Here is a 22,137-nt window from a genome sequence, read left to right on the forward strand (position 1 = left end):
GAAGTTATTGAAATTGGAGGAAGAAAACTGAAGGAAGTGTTGCTACCTGAATAGCCACAAGTTACAGCTTAGATGGAAAGCCAATTGTGTTTTAATCACCAAATTGACCTTTTCTCAATTCTCATGCAGTTTGACCTCTCTGTAGCCTTTGACAATATCAATCACTCTTTCTTTTCTTTCTTTTTTTGCAAGGCAATGGGGTAAAATGACTTGCCCAAGGTCATCCAGTTAGGTAATTTTTAAGTATCTGAAGCTGTAATTGAATTCAGATCCTCCTGACTCCAGGACCAGTGTTCTATCCACTTTTCCATCTAGCTGCCCTCCTTTTTTTTGGTTTTTGCAAGGTAGCGGGGTTAAGTGACTTGCCCAAGGTCACACAGCTGGATAATTATTAAATGTCTGAGGCTGGATTTGAATTCAGGTCCTCCTGACTTCCATGCTGGTGCTCTATCCACTGTACCACCTAGCTGTGGGTCTGAAGAGATGATGAAAAAGGATAAAAATGTCACTTGTACAAAAATATTCATAGCAGCCCTGTTTGTGGTGGCAAAGAACTGGAAATTAAGTAAATATCCTTCAATTTGGGAATGGCTTAACAAACTGTGATATATGTGGATGTCATGGAACACTATTGTTCTATTAGAAACCAAGGAGGGATGGGAATCCAAGGAAGCCTGGAAGGATTTGCATGAACTGATGCTGAGTAAGATGAGCAGAACCAGAAAAACATCGTACACCCTAACAGCAACATGGGGATGATGATCAACCCTAATGGACTTGCTCTTTCCTTCAGTGCAACAATCAGGGACAGTTTCGGGCTATCTGCAATGGAGAATGCCATCTGTATCCAGAGAAAGAATTATGGACTTTGCACAAAGACAAAAGACTATCGCCTTCAATTTAGAAAAAAAACTGTTATCTTATTATATGATTTTGCTATCTCTAATACTTTATTTTTCTTCCGTAAGGATATGATTTCTTTCTCATCACATTCAACTGAGATCAATGTATACATGGAAACAATGTGACTATCAGAATGCCTTCCTTGGGGGGTTTGGGGGGAGGGAAGCAAGAATGAGGGAAAACTTGTAAAACTCAAAATTAATAAAATCTTTCTAAATAAATAAATATGTATTGAATGATGCTCAAAAGAGGAGAGGTTATTGAATGGAAGTGGCCGAGGAAAAGCCTAGAAGTAACAGTCAGACACTCCTAAGAGTATTCCAACTGTCCCTTTCTTCCATGACAGTGAGACAGGAGAAATAAGTGAAAGTGCAAACGGTGCTAGAAAAGAGTGGATGAGGGAGGATACCAAGTGAATACAAAAATAAATGAGTGAGATAAAGGGAATAAGAATAGGAAAGGATTAAGAACAAATTCAGTTTGTTACCTATATAGTAGGCATTTCAGAGAGCATAATGGAATGGTTAAGTAACTTCAGAGTGGGGCACCGAAGAGGAAGAGTTGAGTTGACGGGTATGGAAATAAGAGATTGTAAGTGGAAAATTAGAGAATCAGGTTTGAATAATGGCTACTGAGGATTCAGAATCATTGGGAAAATATGGGTATGATGGATGAAAGTATGTTAATCACTGAGAAATAAGATCAGGTAGGTTATTATTGTCATAGGGTTCTGATCTCTAGTAGAGTTAATATATCTGGAAATGAGGGTGGGGTGGATATGAGAAGAGGAAGGAGCATGTGGAGCATGTAATAAATCCTTGTTGAATTATGCTGTATTAAACCACACTAAATTGAATTGAAATATTTGCAGAACTGACTGTCATAAAGAAGAAAAATTAGATTTGTCCCATTTGATCCTAAGGGCTAACATGACTCTAGAGCAATGGATACACCTGAAGAGACATATTTAAGCTCAAAGAAAACTGATGTCTGTAGTAGTAGGGACTTCCTACTAATTAAAAGTGGAAGAGGCTGTCTTGAAAGATGATGTGGAGATGATGAGAATGATGGTAGCACATTTAGTTTAAGTTTTCAAGGGATTTATATACATTCTATCATTTGATCCTAATAGCAGCCCCATGAAATAGATAATATAGACATCATTACCCCAACTTCATAGTGAGGAAACCAAGACTTAGGAGAGCTTGCTCATGGTTACACAGTTAGGAATAACAATATGCATGCTGAAATTCCTTTGTATGAGGGTAGAAGATTGAAAGACTGTGAACTAGGCATTGAACTCATTGAGGTATAAAAAGTATCCTACAGGTCAATAGCTAATAGTCACCAGAATCTTAATTGAGTGATAAATATGAATTGAATGAACCTAAAATGAAGTGGATTCACTGAGGGACAGTGTTAGAGTTTTAAATCTGGAAGTGGCAAGAACAAGGACTCTTCCACATGACCAGTGAATCAGAAAGTATGAGTGAGAATACAACCAAGGTTGGAAAGGATAGCTAGGGAGGCTGTGTCATCATGAGGGAGATAGGTCTCAATGAGGACAAGAGGATGGAGAGAACAAGAAAGTAAAATGTTTAAGATGAAAACAAGTTTGTCATATATGGAGCAAGAGGGAAGGGAGCAGAGCTAAAAGAACATTGTACACATTAAAAACAACATTGTGAGTTGATAACTGATGGATGCAACTTCTCTCTCTTCAGAGAACTAGAATACTAGTTCAACCTAGGTGACACTAGGACACTCTAGGAGTCTGGCTATGGACAATGCTATCCCCATCCAGAGGAAGAAAAACAAAACAAAACAAAACAAAACAAAACAAAACAAAACAAAACAAAACAAGACCAAAAACCCTTCAGAATCTGAATGACCACTACATTCACTTTTTAAAAATTCTTCCTATGAATTTCTTTCATATCTCATGGATTTCTTTCTTTTCCCCTAGTACTAATCCCTCACACCACAAATGACTAATCTATTAACATGTTAAACACGAATGTGTATGTACAATATTTACCTGTTTGCCACTGAGGAGGGAAGGAAATTATGTAATTTAAAATATGCATATGCATGTAGATGAATGCTGAAAAATTTTCATAACATGAAATTGGAAATATAAAATAAAATATCAATTGGGAAAAAACTGAGGCAAATAAAAAAATAATTAAAAATTAAAAAACCTATGGAGCAAGCATTCCAGAGAGCAAGTAGAAGGGTTGGGCATATTTTAAGTGGGATTTAGGGACAGGGTTGTATTGAGGGAGATGGGTATAAAGGACTGGTCAGTATTAGGTGGTACCAAGAGTCACTTGATATAAAGTGATTATGAATGAATGGAAATATATTCACCAGTGAGCAATGACTTCCTAGGTATTTGTCCCTAGGTGAAGTTGTCCCATTTTTTCAGGGTATCATGTATCTATCTATTTGTGTATGTATGGAAAGAGGAAAGGGGAAGGGGCAGTGGAAGAGGTCTTGGGGAGGGTCCTAGGATGCAGGTAAGGCAAACACTACAGAGCTGTGAGTGAACAGAGAATGCCTGCCTGGACCTATTGGAAAGAGGAAACCTACACAAGTCCCATGGAGCCTGTGGTATGTGGATATAATGGACTAATACTATCCAGTGAGAAACTATTATATCATGAACAAAGAAACATGGAAAAACATAAAATGATAGAAAATGAAATAAACAGAATCAGGAAAACCATACACAAAGCCTATATCAATGAAAATGAAAGGGACAAGAAAATAAATGAAAACTGAAAATGAACAAAGAAAGATGGGAGAATGAACCTCATTGCAGAGGTGAGGTACAATGACTGTGAAATATTGTATATAATGCCAGATGTGTTAGTTTGTGTTGCTGAACTGTTTTCTGAAAATCTTTTTTATTCTTTATATAAAGGATGGTTCTCTGGAATGGAGGGAGATGGGTTAGAGATGGGAGATCTTGGGAAATGTAAGAGATATATAGACAAAAGTTATCAATTTTTAAAAAAGCATATAATATTTTCTGCCTGTACTCCTGTACTTTGTACAGCCTGTACAAAGGATTATCTTGCACATTCTGTGGGGAAGCATGCATTCCACTTTGGAGACAACTGCCCTAGAATTCCTGGAAGGCAAAAAGCCCTTCCCTTCCCAAGCAACATGCCTAATTGAAAGAAGTAATTGGCCTGGCCAGAGAGATATGACAAGTTTCCCTAGGTCTCTCCCACCCTGGAGACCCTGCCCCCCCCCCCCCCATAGAAAAGAGGTCCATAAAGTTGGACTGCTTCCCTCCCTATATTAATCTAGTCCCTGTCCCCTGAGGGTGCTGCTTTAAAGTAATCTCTCTAGCCCAGCAGGTTCTGATTTTTATGAATACTTCCTCTTCTTGGAGCTGTTTAATATCTGTCTGGGAGAGTTTTGATCCTAGAGTATCCCTCCCAGCTTAACTGCTGCTCCCTTCCATATCAAGTTCTATGAATTGCCATGACTTCCTCTCCTCCCCATTGTTTTTGCCCCAGGTGAAAAAATTTCTAGTTAGTCTAGGTTACAGAGAATAGAGTTTAGACTGATTGCCCAGACTCCACCCCTGTGTCTTTATTGCTGTTATTACTGCACTGGGAAACCTGCCTACTGTCTGCTTTGTGAACACCGAAATGTGTAGGAAATCCACTGGCTTTTCACATGTGAGCACAGAAAAACAACCAGGAGAGCATACCATTGTTTGCCAAAATGGAGAAGGAGGTATTTTTTTTTCAGAGTTACAAGTCCATATCCTGAATTGACCTAAGCAGAAATTCTTGTCAAAAATAAAAAGAAAATATAGAAGTAAAGGACCATTCATGTTGCAGTAAGGAAATGGTTTGAGAAAAAGGAACAAAAGAGTTACTGATGAAGGATGTCCAGGGCAGGAAACCACAAAGGGGAGACATAAATTCAGAAGGGAGATAAGGATGAAAGGATTCGGGTGGGGAATTGGAGAGTGGAAGGTAGATAAGAACAATTGTCAGCCTCCTTCTCTCCCAAACTATCCGGACTCCCCCTCTCCCCACCCAGAGGGAGAGGATAATTATAAGGTAAGATTCGAAATCTGGCCTTTCTCAGTCAGGACAATGACTGTCTTCATTTCTGAGATCTGAAAACTGAATCCTAGGTCATTCAGAAGCAATTCCCAAGACTTAAGGTCAAGTTTGTGGCAGAGGATGGCAAGGGAACCTAATAGTCATAGCACATATCAACTCAGTCCAAATCGGGCAAGATCTAGTTCTTCAATAAGAACACGATTTCTTATCATTCTCTTTGACAGCAAAGGACCCTTCTAAGGCTTCATTCAACAAGCAGGCACCCTAACTCTGGCAAAGGTAACATGAGGGTAGGGCTGGTGGGTGAGCAATCAATAAACATTTGTTAAGCAGACACTGTGCTAATTACTGAGGATACAAATAAGAGGCAAAAATCAGTCTCTACTGTGAGAAGCTCTCAATCTAATGGGGGGGAGACAATATGTAAACAGTATAAGTAGAAAATAATTAACAGAGAAGACTCTAGATAGAATTAAGGAAGTTGGGAAAGGCATTCTGTAGAAGATGGGATTCTTGCTGGAAGAGTAGAGAGAGAGGGGAAAGTGTGGTTAGTTGATACTCCTTATCTGGAGGAAAAGGGGTCTTGATTGTTATTTCTGGAATTATTTTGACACAATATCTTTGCTTTCCTATCAGGAATTTTTGAGTTTCTCTGGGACTTTTTTTGTTTAGAGTGTCAGGGAAGCTACTATATTCCCTACACCTTCTGTACCTGTCCATGCCAGTCTTGTCAGTGACTCCCAAAAGTTTGTTTCAGGGTTTGTCTGCCCTATATAATTATGAGAGGCCCCACAGAGCACTTTCGCTGTCTACCTGTCATCCATGATTCAGGTCTTGATGGCATTCTTGTTGGTTTTATGTTGCAGCCTGTTCACAATCTCACCATGTGCCTCTCCATTGCTCTCTGATATTCATCTTTAGTTCTTCTGAGGCAGTAGTGTTCCACATTGTGCTTACATTTAGCACCTCTACTTCTACTTCCACTCACACCACAGGATAGTTATTCCAGGACCCAGAGCCAAAGTACCTTGGGAACAGCAACGTCCTTCAAGCCATTAGCTATGCTTTGAGTACCTTCCCCTCACTTCTCCCATTACAGCAAAAAGCAAATCTTGTAAGGAAGTCTTGTGCCAACCTTATAATTATGTCAACTGAATAATTGCTACTGATGAGGTAGGCAAAAACCAGTCTAGCCAAAATCCCTGAGAGGACCTGTGAAAGATATTTCCTCCAGGTTTCTGGTCCAACAGCCCTGGAGTAGCACCACTATCTCCTTAGGTCACCAATTGTGTTTCTGGACTGGTCACACATTTCTGGGGGGGGGGGGGGAGCAGCTTCTGTGGAGAGGGGGCCTGCCATCAGCCACCAGCAAACTGCTTTCAGTAGTCAGAAATACCTAAGAACCCTGTTGTTGTTGTTGTTTGTCCTTTGTTTTCAAAGATGACCAATGACTTCATGAATGGTGTCTTATGTATGAATTAGATTTAAGTGAGGTGTACTTTACATATTTTTTGTATGTAAAGTTTGTAAAGTTGGATGTAAAATTCCAATGTAAAGTCTGATAATGGCCCAGGAAATAGTGGATGACCTTGGTATCTTCAAAATCTGACTAAGCTCTATAACCTCCACAATGTTCACTTCAGTCACCTTTTTTTTCATTTTAGAAAGATTTTGTTTATTTTTGAGTTTTACAATTTTTCCCCCATTCTTGCTTCCCTCCCCCCACCCCACAGAAGGCAGTCTGTTAGTCTTTACATTGATCTAAGTTCAGTGTGAGAGAGAGAAATCATATCCTTAAGGAAGAAAAAAATTACATAATAAGATAAGTTTTTTTCCCCCTAAGTTAAAGGTAATAGTCTTTGGTATTTGTTCAAAGTCCACAATTCTTTCTCTGTTTATAGATGGTATTTTCCATTGCAGATAACCCAAAATTGTCCCTGGTTGTTGCACTGATGGAATGAGCAAGTTCATTAAAGTTGATCATCATTCCCATGTTGCTGTTAGGGTGTACAAAGTTCCTGCTTATCTCACTCAGCATCAGTTCATGCAAATCCTTCCATGATTCCCTGAATCCCCATCCCTCCTGGTTTCTAATAGAACAATAGTGTTCCATGACATACATATACCACAGTTTGCTAAGCCATTCCCCAATTGAAGGACATTTACTTAATTTCCAATTCTTTGCCACCACAACAGGGCCGCTATGAATATTTTTGTACAACTGAGGTTTTTACCCTTTTTCATAGTCTCTTCAGGGTATAGACCCAATAGTGGTATTGCTGGATCAAAGGGTATGCATATTTTTGCTGCCCTTCAGGCACAATTCCAAGCTGCTCTCCAGAAAGGTTGGATGAGTTCACATCTCCACCAACAATGTATTAGTGTCCCAGATTTCCCACAACCCTTCCAACATTGATCATTGTCCTTTCTGATCATATTGGTCAGTCTGAGAGGTGTGAGGTGGTACCTCAGAGATGCTTTAATTTGCATTTCTCTAATAAGTAATGATTTAGAGCAATTTTTCATATGACTATGGATTGCTTTGATCTCCTCATCTGTAAATTGCCTTTGCACATCCTTTGACCATTTGTCAATTGGGGAATGGCTTTGTTTTTTTTTGAAAATTTGACTCATTTCTCTGTATATATTTTAGAAATGAGTCCTTTGTCAGTAATACTAGTTATAAAAATTCTTTCCTAGTTTACTACATTTCTTTTGATCTTGGTTACAGTGGTTTTTGTCTGAGCAAAAGCTTTTTAATTTAATGTAATCAAAATTATCTAGTTTGTTTTCAATGATGTTCTCCATCTCTTCCTTGGTCATAAACTGCTTTCCTTTCCATAGATCTGACAGATAAACTAGCCCTTGTTCTTCTAATTTGCTTATAGTATTGTTTTTTATGTCTAAATCCTGTATCCATTTGGATCTTATCTTGATAAAGGGTGTGAGGTGTTGGTCTAATCTAAGTTTCTTCCATACAGACTTCCAATTTTCCCAGCAGTTTTTATCAAAGACAGAGTTTTTATCCCAATAGCTGGACTCTGGGTCTATCAAACAGCAGATTACTATAATCATTTCCTGCTACTGCACCTGGTCTATTCCACTGATCCACCACTCTTAGCCAATGTCAAACTATTTTGATGACTGATGCTTTATAATATAATTTTAGATCTGGTAAGGCTAGGCCACTTTCTTTTGCACTTTTTTTCATTGAATCCCTGGAAATTCTTGACTTTTTATTTCTCCATATGAATTTACTTACACTTTTTCTAACACATTAAAGTAATTTTTTTTTTTTGCATTTCAATCACCTTTATGGCTATTGGAACAAACTTCTCTCCCATCCATTCTGTTAGAGGAAGTCTTCCTAAACTGGGGTAAATATCCCCCTAACTTACTGAAGGGTTGAAGCCTATAGGTTACCTTCCATCTGGTTTAGCCCATCAGCCAAACTGGTTAACCAGGGTGTGGATGATGCAGGGAAATGATGTAGAGAATTGTGAACTAGCAGAAACAAAATCTCTCAAGTAGGTGGAGGAGGTCTCTGCTCTTGAAATTCTGTTTCCCTTGGACATTGTTTGTATTTCTACCTTGACCCGTTAAACTTGACCTGAACACTATTTAGCAGGAAATGAAGTGTTGAAAGTGGACATTAAGTACCTGGAGACAGGAAGGACCAGCTTGTAGATTGCCATTGAAAGTTACCTGGTTCCAAGTGAAAAGACCACACCCCAAACACCACACTGTCCAGCCTACAACGGAGGGGTATTTAACAGGACGTGTTCTAGTTCTCTTTCTTCTTCCCGCCTCCCATCCAGAAGGATGGGCCTTCCTCTGGCTCTTCATTAAACCATGTAGAGCTCCATGGGCTTCAGTCTGGTTAACCCAAGCCTCACTGGCTACCTATCCTTCTCTCTCTCTGTATCTCTCCAAACTTCAGCTAAGCCCACCAGCTGACCTGCCAAATCTTTTCCTTAAACTCTTCTTAACTTTATCATTTTCTTATGTGTTGTAACTTCTTTTAATAAATTTTACTTTTCTTCCCACATTTGCTTTCCTGGGTCTGAATGGTGGTTCCTCACATGGCAGAATCGAACTCAAACAAGCCAGCGGCAACAATATCAGTCTAAAGAAAGCATGGCAAGTTAACCAACTAAGTAAAGTCATCTCAAGAGTATTCAAGCATAAAAATGGAAAAACTATAAAAAAGAAAAATGGCAAAGACTAGCAAAAGTCATCTCAATAAACTGTGTACTCCATCAAGGATAATAAAACCACTTAATATGGACCCAAACATCATAGTTTCTGAAGTGCTCATAAACAAAATAGAAATAGTATAAGAGATAGCAAAGATGGAGAAAGAAACCAGTTCTCTATATTATTTATATTATATATGTATCTATCTCTATCTCTATCTCTATCTCTATCTCTATCTCTATCTCTATCTCTATCTCTATCTCTATATCTATAATTTATCTATAGAAGCTTGGGTTAACCAGGCTGAAGCCCATGGAGCTCTACATGGTTTAATGAAGAGCCAGAGGATGGTCCATCCTTCTGGATGGGAGGCTGGAAGAAGAAAGAGAAGTAGAACACGTCCTGTTAAATACCCCTCCATTATAAGCTGGACAGTGTGGTGTTTGGGGTGTGGTCTTTTCACTTGAAGGTACTTAATGTCCACTTTCAACCACGTCATTTCCTGCCCAATAGTGTTCAGGCCAAGATTAACAGGGTCAAGGTAGAAATACAGTGTCCAACGGAGGCAGAATTTCAAGAGCAGAGACCTCCACCTACTGGAAAGATTTTGTTTGTGCTAGTTCACAATTCTCTACATCATTTCCCTGCATCATTATTACCCATTACGACTTCTTCATGCTTTTTAAGATGATAAATCTCATAATCACCCACTACTTTGCAAGATGTTAAAAAATGAATTTTTATACTTATACTTTGGAAGTCATTTCTCATTTGATTAGGAAAACAAGTGAGTTATTTGCTAACTAACACTCTTTTGACTCTTTTGGTCTACTTGTATCAATAATTTACATTGATTTAATTTCCAGTTGAAATTCTTTTTACATTATATTATTTTATTGTTTCCAGTTACATGCAAAGACAGTTTTCAACATTCATCTTTTAGTAAGCTTTTGAGTTCCACATTTTTTTTAGGTTTTTGCAAGGCAAATGGGGCTAAGTGGCTTGCCCAAGGCCACACAGCTAGGTAATTATTAAGTGCCTGCGACTGGATTTGAACCCAGGTACTCCTGAGTTCCACATTTTTCTACCACTCTCCCTTCCCTCACCCCCATGGCAGCAAACAATCTGATATAGGTTATTTATGTGCAATTGTGTTTAACATATTTTGAAAGAAGAATTAGAACTAAAGGGAAAAAACATGAGAAAGAAGGAAAAATCTTAAAAGAAGTTTTAAAAAGTGAACATAGTATATAGTTTCCTCTTCATTCAGACTCTTTTTCTGTAGATATGGTCGATATTTTCCATCACAAGCCTTTAAGAATTGTCCTTGGTCACTGTTCTTGTTGAAATTATTACAGATGGTGTTGATAAAATTTCTGTTGCTCATTTCCCATTTAAAAATTTAAAGAACTTGTTTAAATAGTTCAAAGTAAAATCTGTTGGATGCCATTTCTTTTTAAATTTTATTCTTTTTTAAAATACAACTTCTGATCTTAGTTTAAGCAAGTTAATGGTTTGACTATATATATAGATAGATGACTGAGGGATAATTTCTATGTTGAGATTAAAAATTTTCCTGTTTGCCCAAGAGAAAAATAGTAAATTTCATCTTTATAGTGTTATTTGGACCTTGCCATATTCAGGATCTGCCAGTTCTTTTTCTTGAAGAAATATTCATGGTATGGTGACATGAGTCACCCGTATCATCTACAAGGTTTTGTTCTAATTTCTCCTTCCTGATTTTCTTTTATTTTCTTCTGAATATGTCTATTAAGTTAGTTAGTAGTTCTGTTCATTTATAAATCTATACTCTATGTGCCCCATATTGTTCCTCTTAGCATTTGACTCTGATCCATTGGACCATTCTTGCATCCTATTTTCCTAAGATTATGACAGTTTAGCTTATAGTGCAACCATTTTGAGAAATTCTTGCTATTAGAAACTCTTGGGAGTTTCTGTGTGTTGAGCCTCTGCCATATGACTATATGTATCAGTGAAATAAATATCCTTGTCATTTCACTTAGCAGAATACTGGTAGTAGTCATTTCTTCATCATCATTAGGGATGAGGGAAAAACTTTTTTTTTTGAAAATGAATCATTCTTTATATTTGGATGAGAAGAAAGTATTGGGGAAGAAATTGATTAGGTCTTATGCCATGAGAAAGAAATACCTTGGGTGAAAATTAAGTTCTGTTATCTTTGCTTTAAAATATTTGAGAATGGTGTGGAAATGTTCCAGATTATTTTCAGTATGGGGCTGATGTTAAATTAAATGGTGATAACACTACTGAATAACTGATTTTTGGCAAGTGTAGTTATTTGCCCAGTCAACAGAGGGATTGATTGAACTAGATGGTTTCTGTTTTTTTTTCCCCCCCCCCCGAAGGGTAATGGGATTAAGTGCCTTGCTCAAAGTTACATAATTAGGTACTTATTAAGTTCTCCTGACTCCAAGGGCCAGTGCTCTAGCCATTGTACCACCCAGCTGCTCCTGAACCAGATGATTTCTGAAAAGTTTTTTCTTAAAATCATTTACTACAATCCTCTCATTTTGATCTGGTAAAGGTCAGCTTTAATTCTTTTATCAATTTTTTTAAAAAACTTACTTCAGGAGCAGCTAGGTGGTGCAGTGGCTAGAGCACGGGCCCTGGAGTCAGGAGTGCCTGAGTTCAAATCTGACCTCAGACACTTAATAATTACCTAGCTGTGTGGCCTTGGGCAAGCCACTTAACCCTGTTTGCCTTGCAAAAATCCAAAAAACCAAAAACTTATTTCATCAAATATTTCCCAATTACATTAACATATTTTAACATTAATTTTTTATATTTCCCATTCCAAATTCTTTCCTTCCCATCCTTGAGAAGCAATGATTTCATCTATACATGTGAAGTCATGCCAATCCATAGTATCCATCTGTATTGCGAAAGAAGACAATAAGAAAACAAAGAAAAAAATGTGAAAAAAGTATTCTGCTTTAATTCTTACATAGCTTTATTTTCTTTTTTTTAAAGAAAGTTTGTTTGAGTTTTACAATTTTCTCCCCATTCTTGCTTCCCTCCCCCCGAAGGCATTCTGTTAGTCTTTACATTGGTTATACATTATTATAAATATTATATTATAACATTATACGCATTGATCATAGCTTTATTTTCACATAAAATTGCTGTGGAGAAAATTAGAGGGAAATCTTAATTAAGGTCGCAGCTGAGGGTGAGCTTTCCTTTTTGTTTCTTTTATAGGAGTGAAGTGTCTCAGGATGTGGAGGAAGAATCCACCTGCTAGCAGGTAAGCAGGTGGTGTCAGGGAATACTGAACCCAGAGTCAGAATAGACCTACGTTCTAATATAACCTCTTGCTTGTGAACCTGGGCAAAGCATTTGCTCTATTTGCCTTAGTTTCCCCATCTGTAAAATGGGTCTAATAATAATAGTACACACAACTTCTCCGGATACAATTATGTAAAGTGAAGCTACTTTTTAGGAATCTTGTTTGATTCTCATAATAAGCCTGGAAGGGAGGTGCTGTTATTATATTTGTATCAGCGCTAGCTATCATTCTCCTCATCAACCTCATCCTTGGGAAGGTCCCAGAAAGGTGCCCCTATTCCGGAGGCGGTGGGAGGAGAAGCTTCTGGCAGAACCCGGAGCCCAAGTACCAGTTTCCTGTGGGGAAGACTTTGACCGAGACACCGAAGTGGTCGGTGGTTGCGTGGGTGGCGCGCAGGGCGGTTTCCATGGAAACGAGGCCTGGTCCCTAAGCCCGCCTGACCCGAGGAGCCTCCGCGGAACCCAGATTTTGCCCGGAGTAAGTAGTTAAGGATTTGTGGGAAAACGGGGTGGCGTTGGCCTCCTTCCACCCCACCCCCCCTGGAGAAGGGGGACTTAGGGACCCCCGAGGCGGAGGCGGGGATCCGAGGTGAAGGTGAGTGGGCACACGGCTTGGGCAGACTCCTTGCGCGGGGTGGGGGTGGGGCACGGCCGTGGTAGGTGGGAAAATTCTGGAGAGTAAAATTGTGGGGGACAAGACGGGGACCCCGGAGTGGGAGTTAAACTGGTTAAAAAAACAACCCCCGAGCGCTTGCTTTATTCGCAAAAGCCTTAGAAGGCTGCATCAGTGGGTGTTGTTTCCTTTCTCCGCCGATAAGGCGACATCACCGGAGTAGGGTTTTTAAAGCGAAGGGTTCTTACTCAATTTTTATGCCCCTGACCCTCCAACCCCCACTTTGGGGGGGGGGGGTCTGGTGAAGCATTTGGCCGACTCCCTCTCAAGATAAAAAGTTTAACATTTTATTTTAAATTCATAAAATAAAAAAGCATTATTATAGAGAAACCAATCATGGAAAGAAATAATATTTATAAATAAAAAAACACGCAGGATGACCAAGGAAGCCTATCATATTCTAATTGTCCATAATTTTTATTTAAAATCAAATGAATAGGATTACAAAGAAAATCCATCATTAAAATAGCTGTGTATTATTTTATATAAAATAAGATATATAGGATTACAAAGGAAACCTATTACGTTGCAATAGTTATCTGTAATTTTTATATAAAATAAAATTAACAGATTCACCAGGAAAATCAATTGTATTGAAACAATTATAATTTTTATATAAAGTACAAAGGATTATAAAGGAAATTATATTGAGAATTATCTGTCTAGTTTTTATAAAATAAAATAAATAGGATTACAAAAAACTATCATAATGAAGTAGTTATCTATAATTCTATATAAAATGTACAAAGAAAATGATATTAAAATAATTATCTACATAATTTTATGTAAAAATGCATAGATTTCAAAGGAATCCTAAAGGAAACCAATGAAATTGAAATATAATTATCTAAATATAATTTTATACAAATCAATAAACATTTATTAAACTCATACTATATGCCAGGCACTTTACACTGAGAATAAAATATATAGAATTACACAGGAAATTCGTGATATTGAAATAGTTATTTGTCTGCCTGCCTGTCTTGTTTAGCCTTGGATCTAAAACCCCTGATTTAAAGCCATGTTGGAGGTCTTCAATCAACAATCATTTCAACAATACATTTAAATACTTATTGACTTTCTGTATTTCTTAGAAGCTAGAACTAGAAAATCTAGTCTGTCTCTCTTTTTTGGCAGATGAGCACACTTAAGGCCAGATGTAAATGGAATAACTTCGGCCAAGGTAGTATAGCAAATAACATACTTAAATCCTCCCCCCCCAGTTCTTTTCTTTTTTTAAAAAATACAATAATCTGTATGTTTAATAAGAAACAAAAAATAATAATCTCCCTTGAGTCTCGTTACTACCTTTTAAACATATTTTGTCTCCCTTTATTCTAGCCATAATGCTGTTGGACAAGTCATTGCACCTGTCTGAGCTGCTTTTGTTATTTGTAAGATAAGGATAATAAATACTTTTTTTGTCTATCTCTTTTTAAGGTGATCGAATGAAGTGAGATGATTCATGTGAAAATTAAAGGTATAAATCTGTAAAAATTAAAGGTTTTTAAAGGTTTGCTTTTTATTGGATTCTTTTTTTCCTCAATCAAGTACCCCCCCCCCCAAGAAACTTAGGACTTTACTTTTCTTTTTACTTAGAGCATAATTTTATTAGGTTGTATCTTTTTATGAAAAAAATTGTTTTATTTTGAACTTGACAAATCTCCCACAAACATGAACATTTTCATAAACAAAGAACAAAGAGAATTATGAAGCCATAAATTTCTACTACATATATTTTTAAAACCTACATGGCAAATTAAACTCCTTATTTTCTTTTTGTAATTCTGAATTTTATTTTGAACTTAACCAAAAAACTGAGCATTTCTTTATACACAGCAGAATGCAAGACAGTATTTTATATGAAACTGAATCTTTCATATTGCTTATGTTTTGAAAAATATATACATTGACAGTATGACAAATTCCAAATGTTTGTTTCTTGCCACCCCATTACCAATTGAGAAATAACCTTGTAAAAATATAGTCAAAACAAGTTTTTCTTGTCAGTGGAATAAAATAAGTATTTTAAAGTTGTTTTTCATAGTAATTTTGTCGTTCTATGAGTTGTTCTCCTGTTTCTACTCATTGAATTCACCTTGCATTAACTGAAACTGCCTAGAATTCTCAGAAATCATCACTTTCATAATTTTTATGGCATAATGATATTCCATTACATTCATATTGCACAATGTGATCAGCCATACCTTAGTTTATATGCTCTATCCTCATTTCTAGTTATTTTTTTTTGTTCTTTTAATCTCTTCAGAATCTAAGTTTCTTTTTCTTGTGACTCTTTCCTCCTTGAAACTCCATTATCTCAGCTTTGCTTTCTCTTGAGTTTGATGCTATTTCCTTGCTAAAAAAACTATTTACATGGTCCATTTCAGTAAATTCATCTCAGGCTCTTCTCACATAACTCAATTATTAGAAATATCAAATTCTATTTCTTTTTTCTAACACCAATATAGGCTTTTTACCCTCCTTTTTTCTCTCTCTCTTTTTCCAATTGATATTTTATTTTATTTTTTCCAGTTACATGTTATGAAAGTTTTTCCACATTCAACCACATGCATATGCATGTTTTCCATTATATAATTTCCTTCCACCCACCTTTCCCAACCCCCCCTCACCCCTAGTGGCAAACAATCAAGTGAACATTGCACATACACACAAGTGTATAACATGTTTACAGATTAGTCATTTTCTGTTTGAGGAATTAGGAGTAAGGGAAAAGAAAGAAAATCATAGGATAGGAAAGAAGATTCTGTAGGTTTTTTGTTTAGTTTAGTTTTGTTTTTCTTCCTCTGGATGGGGATAGCATTGTCCCTAGTAGGTCTCCTAGGGTTGCCTAGCTCTCTGAACTGCTGAGAGGAGCTGCATTCATCAAGGTTGATCAACTCACATTGTTGTTGTTAATGTGTATAATATTCACTTGATTCTGCTCTCTCTTTTCCCTCATAAAACCCTCAAGACAACATTAGTCTACTCCTAGGACCTCTGTTTTTCATATTTTAACTCTATCCAAACCCTTTGATTCATGGTCCAAAGGGACAATTTTTCTCTCCCCCCAACCCATTGGAATGTTAGCACTTCATTATCATTTCTCTTTAAGGTTGCTCAAATGTACTTTTCAAGGATTCTCTTTACTCTTGTGTTTGTATTTTAGAATTCCTACTTAGTTTTTTGACTTTTAATCAGTAATGCTTGATAGTCTTCTATTCCATTAAAAGTCTGTTTTATAGGATTATACTCAGCTTTGCAGGGTAAATTATTCTTGATTATAAACCTTAATTATCTTTTGGCTTTGAATTACTATATTACAAGATCTCTCATGTATAGTGGAAACATCATGTGTGATACTGATGTGGTTCCTTGGAACTTGAACTCATTTTTGTATATATAACTTGCAGTATTTTTTCTTTGACATGTAAGCTCTGAATTTTAGCTATGATATTTTGAGGACTTTTCATTTGGTTGATTGTTGAATTCTCATTATTCTTTCTTCTTTGCATCTAGAACTGAATGAATTTCTTGATATAAATGTCTAGTCACTTTTTTAAAAAAAAATCATGATTTTTAGGGCATCTAATGATTCTTAAATTGACCCTCTGAGACCTGTTTTCCAGGTCAGTTGTTGGAGATACCTTCTTTTTTCCCCCCAACTTTTGATATTGTTCTAATATTTTTTGTCTGAGTCAGTCGATTTATATATACTTCACTAACAGTTCCCTGTTAATATATTTAAACATACTCTATAAACTACAACTGTTATATAAGGAACACATATCTCCCATGTATAAGACTGGAAAAATTAGAACCAAGTTATGAGGACTTTAAATGTCAGATAGAGAAGTGTGTATTTGATGTTGAATATAAGTGAGTCTCTGAAGTTTCTAATCAAGGAAATGACATAGACCAATGCTTTAGGCATTTATATGTCTTCTTTAGACTTATTATCTTCATGGAGAATAAGCTGGAAAGGAAAAGACAGGGGAGATGATTAGGAGGTTGTTGCTATAGTCATGCAAGAAACTATGAAAGCCTGAAATAGAGTGAGTAGAGAGAAGGGGACAGATGCAAGAGTTATTGTGGAAGTAAAAGAGACAGTATTTGGGGACTGATCTGGGATGAGGAACAATGAAGAGTTCCAACATTGCTCCAAGGTGACTAGAAGAATGATTGTGTCATTAAAAAAATGGAACTTGATATACTTCTAGAAATGCTATCTATAGCAATAAAACAAGAAAAATAAATTGAGGAAATTAAGAATAGGTGAACCATCATATCATCTGTAAAAAAGTGGTTTGTTTTCTCTTTATGCTTATTTCTGGGAAAACTAGAAAGTAGTTTGGTAGAATTCTACTTCATTTCACAGTGTGAAATGAACTCCAAATGAGTATGTGACTTAGATGTAATAGATCGCCTCATAAATTAGCAGAGCAGGAAAGGGGATGTTTTCATAGTATGGTAATGCGAAAAATACATGATGAACCAGATCAAGAAGATCATAGGAGATAACATGAACAATTTTGCTTACATAAATTTGATGGGTTTTTGCAGAAATAGTGTAATAAAAATTAGAAGGAAAACAGTTAACTGGAAATAGATAAAGCTTTGAGTTTTACCTTGTTAGGAGGCATTTATCTGGATGATGGACCAGCAGAAGAGACTGAGAAAGAGTAGCAAGTCATTTGTAAGAAGAGAACCAAGAGAATGTGGTACCATTAAAAACCCATAGAGGAGAGAGCATTCTGGAAGAGGCTGGTCAACAGTGTCAAGAATTGTTGAGTGGTCAAAAGGAAGAAGAATCTAGAAAAGGCTGTTGAATTTAGTAATTAATAACTTTGAGAGCAAGTTTTAGTTACATGAAGTCAGAAGCCAGATTGTAAATGATAAAAGTGAGAAAAGAAGAAGTGGAGGCAATGAGTATAAACAACTTTTTTTTCTAAATACCATATCTTTGTAAGAAAGGTGATATCATGGACCATGTTTTGAAAAACAGATAACTCAAGTTTTTTTCTGTGTGTTTTAAGAATGGGAGAAACCTGAGTGTGTTTGAATGCTGCATGGAATGGGCAGGGAGAGATTGAAAATTAGAAAGGCAAAGGGATGATTTTACTCTTTTTTTTCCTTCTTATTTAGTAGAGTAACAAAGCATCCAATTGTAATCTATTTCTGAATGAGTTAGAATGAAGATAATGAAAATTTTGAGTTTTTGTCTTGTCTTTGTGTATACCACGTGTCCATACACTGTGCTAAGCTTAGGATATTAATCAGTTAAAAAATGGCACTCTCTACCCCCAAATACCATATGTATTTTTAATTATAAAATGATGAAAGATAAATGTGTTAAAGACAGGAGAGATCTAAATTGATATAAGAATAAATGAGGAGTGTGAATTAAATTTTTTCTCCAGGGATCTGGGAATAATTTATGGGGAGGTAGGGTGTAAAAAAGAGAATGATTTCATGGAGCAGAAATGAGGAAGGTGGGGACTATCCTAAGTAAGTGGACTGAGGCTGAATAAAACTACTCTGTTTAGTACCATTTATCTGGGTTGTGCAAGGCTTAGAAGAGAATACAGTGAAAATTATTTTCTCCTTTTTATATTTATTTTTACTCCCCTGTATCTGCTTAAACAAGACAGTTTTACAACTTTAGAATAAATAATTGTATATGTCTACCAAATGTATTAATAATAGGGTTAAGATTGATCTACTGATAATATCTTGGTTCAGGGAACTGTTTTTTGAAGTATACTCTTTTGCTATCAAAAAAGAGTGGGTTAAAAAAAAGATAAGAGATCACCAAGATTGTCCTAAGTTTAGTCCATGTGCTAAGTGTTAGGATTTTCAAAGACTCTCAGAATAATGTCCTGCTGCATAGTTGTATAGTTCATATGAATCTTTGTGGCCCTGACTTTTAATTTCCAAGAAGTATTTAGTATTTGGAACTATATTTGTAATAACCTAAATTCATTAAATATTTCCAAAATTAGTACTAAGGTAGTTATCATTTTTTATCCCAAGTTGTTATTTCTTTTAGAAGTAATAGAGCTTTTATTATTAATGACTAAACTGAAAGCCAAATGCATGTGGAATAGCAGATACTAAAAGAAGAGATATAAAAAGAAACTTTAATGCTATTCTGCAAAGGAAAGCAGATATAAATGTCTGGTGATTTAATTTGTAACATTTAGGATTCTGCTTTTTGCCAATTCTAGGACTTTAAAGTACTTGCATTTTATTAGTTTCTGTTTTAAAGTGCCAATACAAGTTTAATTAACAAGCCTATTTTATTTTTTAATTTTTTTAATTTTTAATTTTTTTATTTTTTTAGAGTTTTCAAGGCAATGGGGCTAGGTGGCTTGCCCAAGGCCACACGGCTAGTTAATTAAGTGTCTGAGGTCGTATTTGAACCCAGGTACTCCTGACTCCAAGGCCAGTGCTCTAGTCACTGCGCCACCTAGCCACCCCCATAACAATCCTATTTTAAAAATTTCTTTCAGTAATTTTCTGTTAGTCCAATGGGAATGTAATTTTAATGGTATATTATTTCTTGATTAAGCAAAACCCCTTTTATATTTAGTCATTTTAGTACACTTATTTATAGTACTTTCAGAGGTTTACACATTACATTCTTTATGGAAATTCTTTGAAGTAGGCAGTGTAATATTCAAGATTTTTACACTTGGGGAATAAATCTTAAGAAAAATTATATAATTTAATTGTCAAGAAAGTGCATAGTGATTTAGTTTGTGATACTTTAATAGCTAGTTAAGTGCAGAGTTCAAAATAAGAAGTGATGTCTTCTGACTTAAAAGCCATTTCTCCTTCTATCATTTTCATGCTTTCTTTAGGTGTATAGATAGTTCCTAGGTAAATGGTAGATGATTTCTGTTGATGATGATCAAAGTTTTTATTCATTTGAACAGAATAATTTTATTTCTTTCCTTTTGTGCAGGAAAATGATAGTGATTCATTAATGCTGCTGCATTCAGATGTAGTGTGTGACTGCTATTTTAGAGATAAACTCTCCTTGCCAGTAAAATCAGAATGTGTTTGTAAATGTTTCTTATTTTCTATAAGTTTCCCTTTCTTTCTTTTAAATTGACAAAGATTCTTTGGGTGCAATTTTGCTGTTTATCACATTATGATGCTACTGGCTTTGAACTCAACCACGTTTCAGGTTCCCAAGTTGTCTCTACCATCCCTTTGAGCTGTCTACTTTTATAGTGTTGTATTTCATTAATTAGGAGTAATTCTAGGATTATGTAATTCATTAATTAGGAGGTAGAAAAAGGATACTTTAAGCTTTATCTGTTTTAATCAACTTTCAGTATGATCTTTTAGTACCTCTCTTTACTTCTCCTTACGGTTCCAGTCTAACTCCCTGGGTAGCCCATTAGAGAATACTGACCCTGGAATCAAGAGGACCTGAGTTAAGATCTGGCCTTTACCTTAGACATTTGACACTTAGCTGTATAATCTGGGCAATTCACTTAACCCTGATTGCCTCACATTCAGGGCCATCTCCAGTTGTCCTGGTTCATATCTGCCCATTAGATCCAGATGGGTCCAGAAGAGGAAAGTAAAGCTGGTGACCTAGCACAGCCCCTCCCTCAAATCCAGTTCATGTGCTTGTCATGGCATAACCTCCCAGATAGCATGGTGTTCTTTGAGAATAAAGGACAAACAGTAACAATAAGGATAGAATAATCATTAACTGGCTACTTTCTTTAACTTATTTATAATATTCCTTTGATGTGCTATTTCTCTGACATTTATTAAGTTCCTATTATGTGTCAGTCATTCTGCTAAGCACTGAAAAGAAATGGAAAAGACAGTCCTTGCACTTCAGGAGCTTCCAGTCTAATGGGAGAGACAACATGAAAAGAACCATGTACAAACAAATTGTAGGCCAGATAGATTGGAAGTAGTCAAGAGAAGAGATACTAGAATTAAGAGGGAATTGGAAAAACTTCCTGCAGAAGTGAAATTTGAACTGAGACTTGAAAGAAGTCTCCATCCAGGAGATAGATGAGGAAAAAGAACATTCCATGCATGAGGAATAGTCAACAAAAATTCTTGGAGTCAGAAGCATTTTGTTCAAGGAACAGCAAGAAGATAAATGTCATTAAACTGCAAAGTGTGTGGCAAAGTATGGGTTGCAAGAAAACTAATAGGTTTTGGGAGCAGGTTATGCACATCTTTGAATGCCAGACAGTAGTATCATATGACCCAATGAAAGAAACTCAATAAATATTAATGGCTTTATAAGATTTAAACTGATGAACATTGAGGTTCTTGAGGTTATCTAATACAATTTATTTTTATACTGGAGCCTCTTCTGCTTATAAGATGAATGTGAAATTTTGAAATTGTCTATAACCTTGTGGTGATAAAGGATGGTGGTTTTCATTCCTGGAAAACAAAACTCAATAATTGTTGCCACATCCACACATATAGGTATACATGTGCATATGTGTGTATATATATATATATATATATATATATACACATATATATGTGTTTGTGTATATGTCTGTACCTATATATATTTTCTCCAGATAGGAATGCTTAGAAATAATTTTTTTATGAATTTAACATCTATATAAAGATAAAAATATAATGATGTTATCAATAGCTACTCTAAATCACTTTTTTTCTGGGATTATTCCACTTTCTCATTTGTAATACATAGAAATTGTATATTGTGAAAGGACAGATGATGATAATTGATATGCATATAGTTTTTATAGTTTACAGAGTGCTTATATCTCATTCAAGTCTCCCAATAATTCTTTAAATAGGTAGTACATTATCTTAATTTTTAAAAATATTTTATTTTTCCCCAATTACATGTAAAAAACAATTTAAAACATTTAAAAAATTTTTGAGTTCTAAATTCTATCCCTTTTCCCTTTAGACAGTAAGCAA

At 35.9% G+C, this 22,137-nt stretch overlaps 1 protein-coding gene across 11 annotated transcripts in view; it reads left to right on the forward strand.

Annotated features, from left to right (window-relative positions):
• Nucleotides 1–12,885: 12,885 nt before the first annotated feature.
• Nucleotides 12,886–22,137, forward strand: part of CCDC57 (coiled-coil domain containing 57) — a 290,352-nt gene continuing 281,100 nt past the window's right edge. For 5 of the 11 annotated variants that reach the window (XM_074224822.1, XM_074224819.1, XM_074224824.1 and 2 more), the window contains exons 1-2: nucleotides 12,887–12,996; nucleotides 14,635–14,674. In XM_074224822.1, coding sequence (XP_074080923.1) covers nucleotides 14,653–14,674 — 22 coding nt within the window. In that variant the 5' untranslated portion in view covers nucleotides 12,887–12,996; nucleotides 14,635–14,652. The other 6 variants (XM_074224817.1, XM_074224825.1, XM_074224823.1 and 3 more) reach the window with 5 other exon arrangements.

The sequence above is a fragment of the Macrotis lagotis genome, chromosome 2 (genome assembly GCF_037893015.1).
Source record: "Macrotis lagotis isolate mMagLag1 chromosome 2, bilby.v1.9.chrom.fasta, whole genome shotgun sequence".
Classification (NCBI taxonomy): Eukaryota; Metazoa; Chordata; class Mammalia; order Peramelemorphia; family Peramelidae; genus Macrotis; species Macrotis lagotis.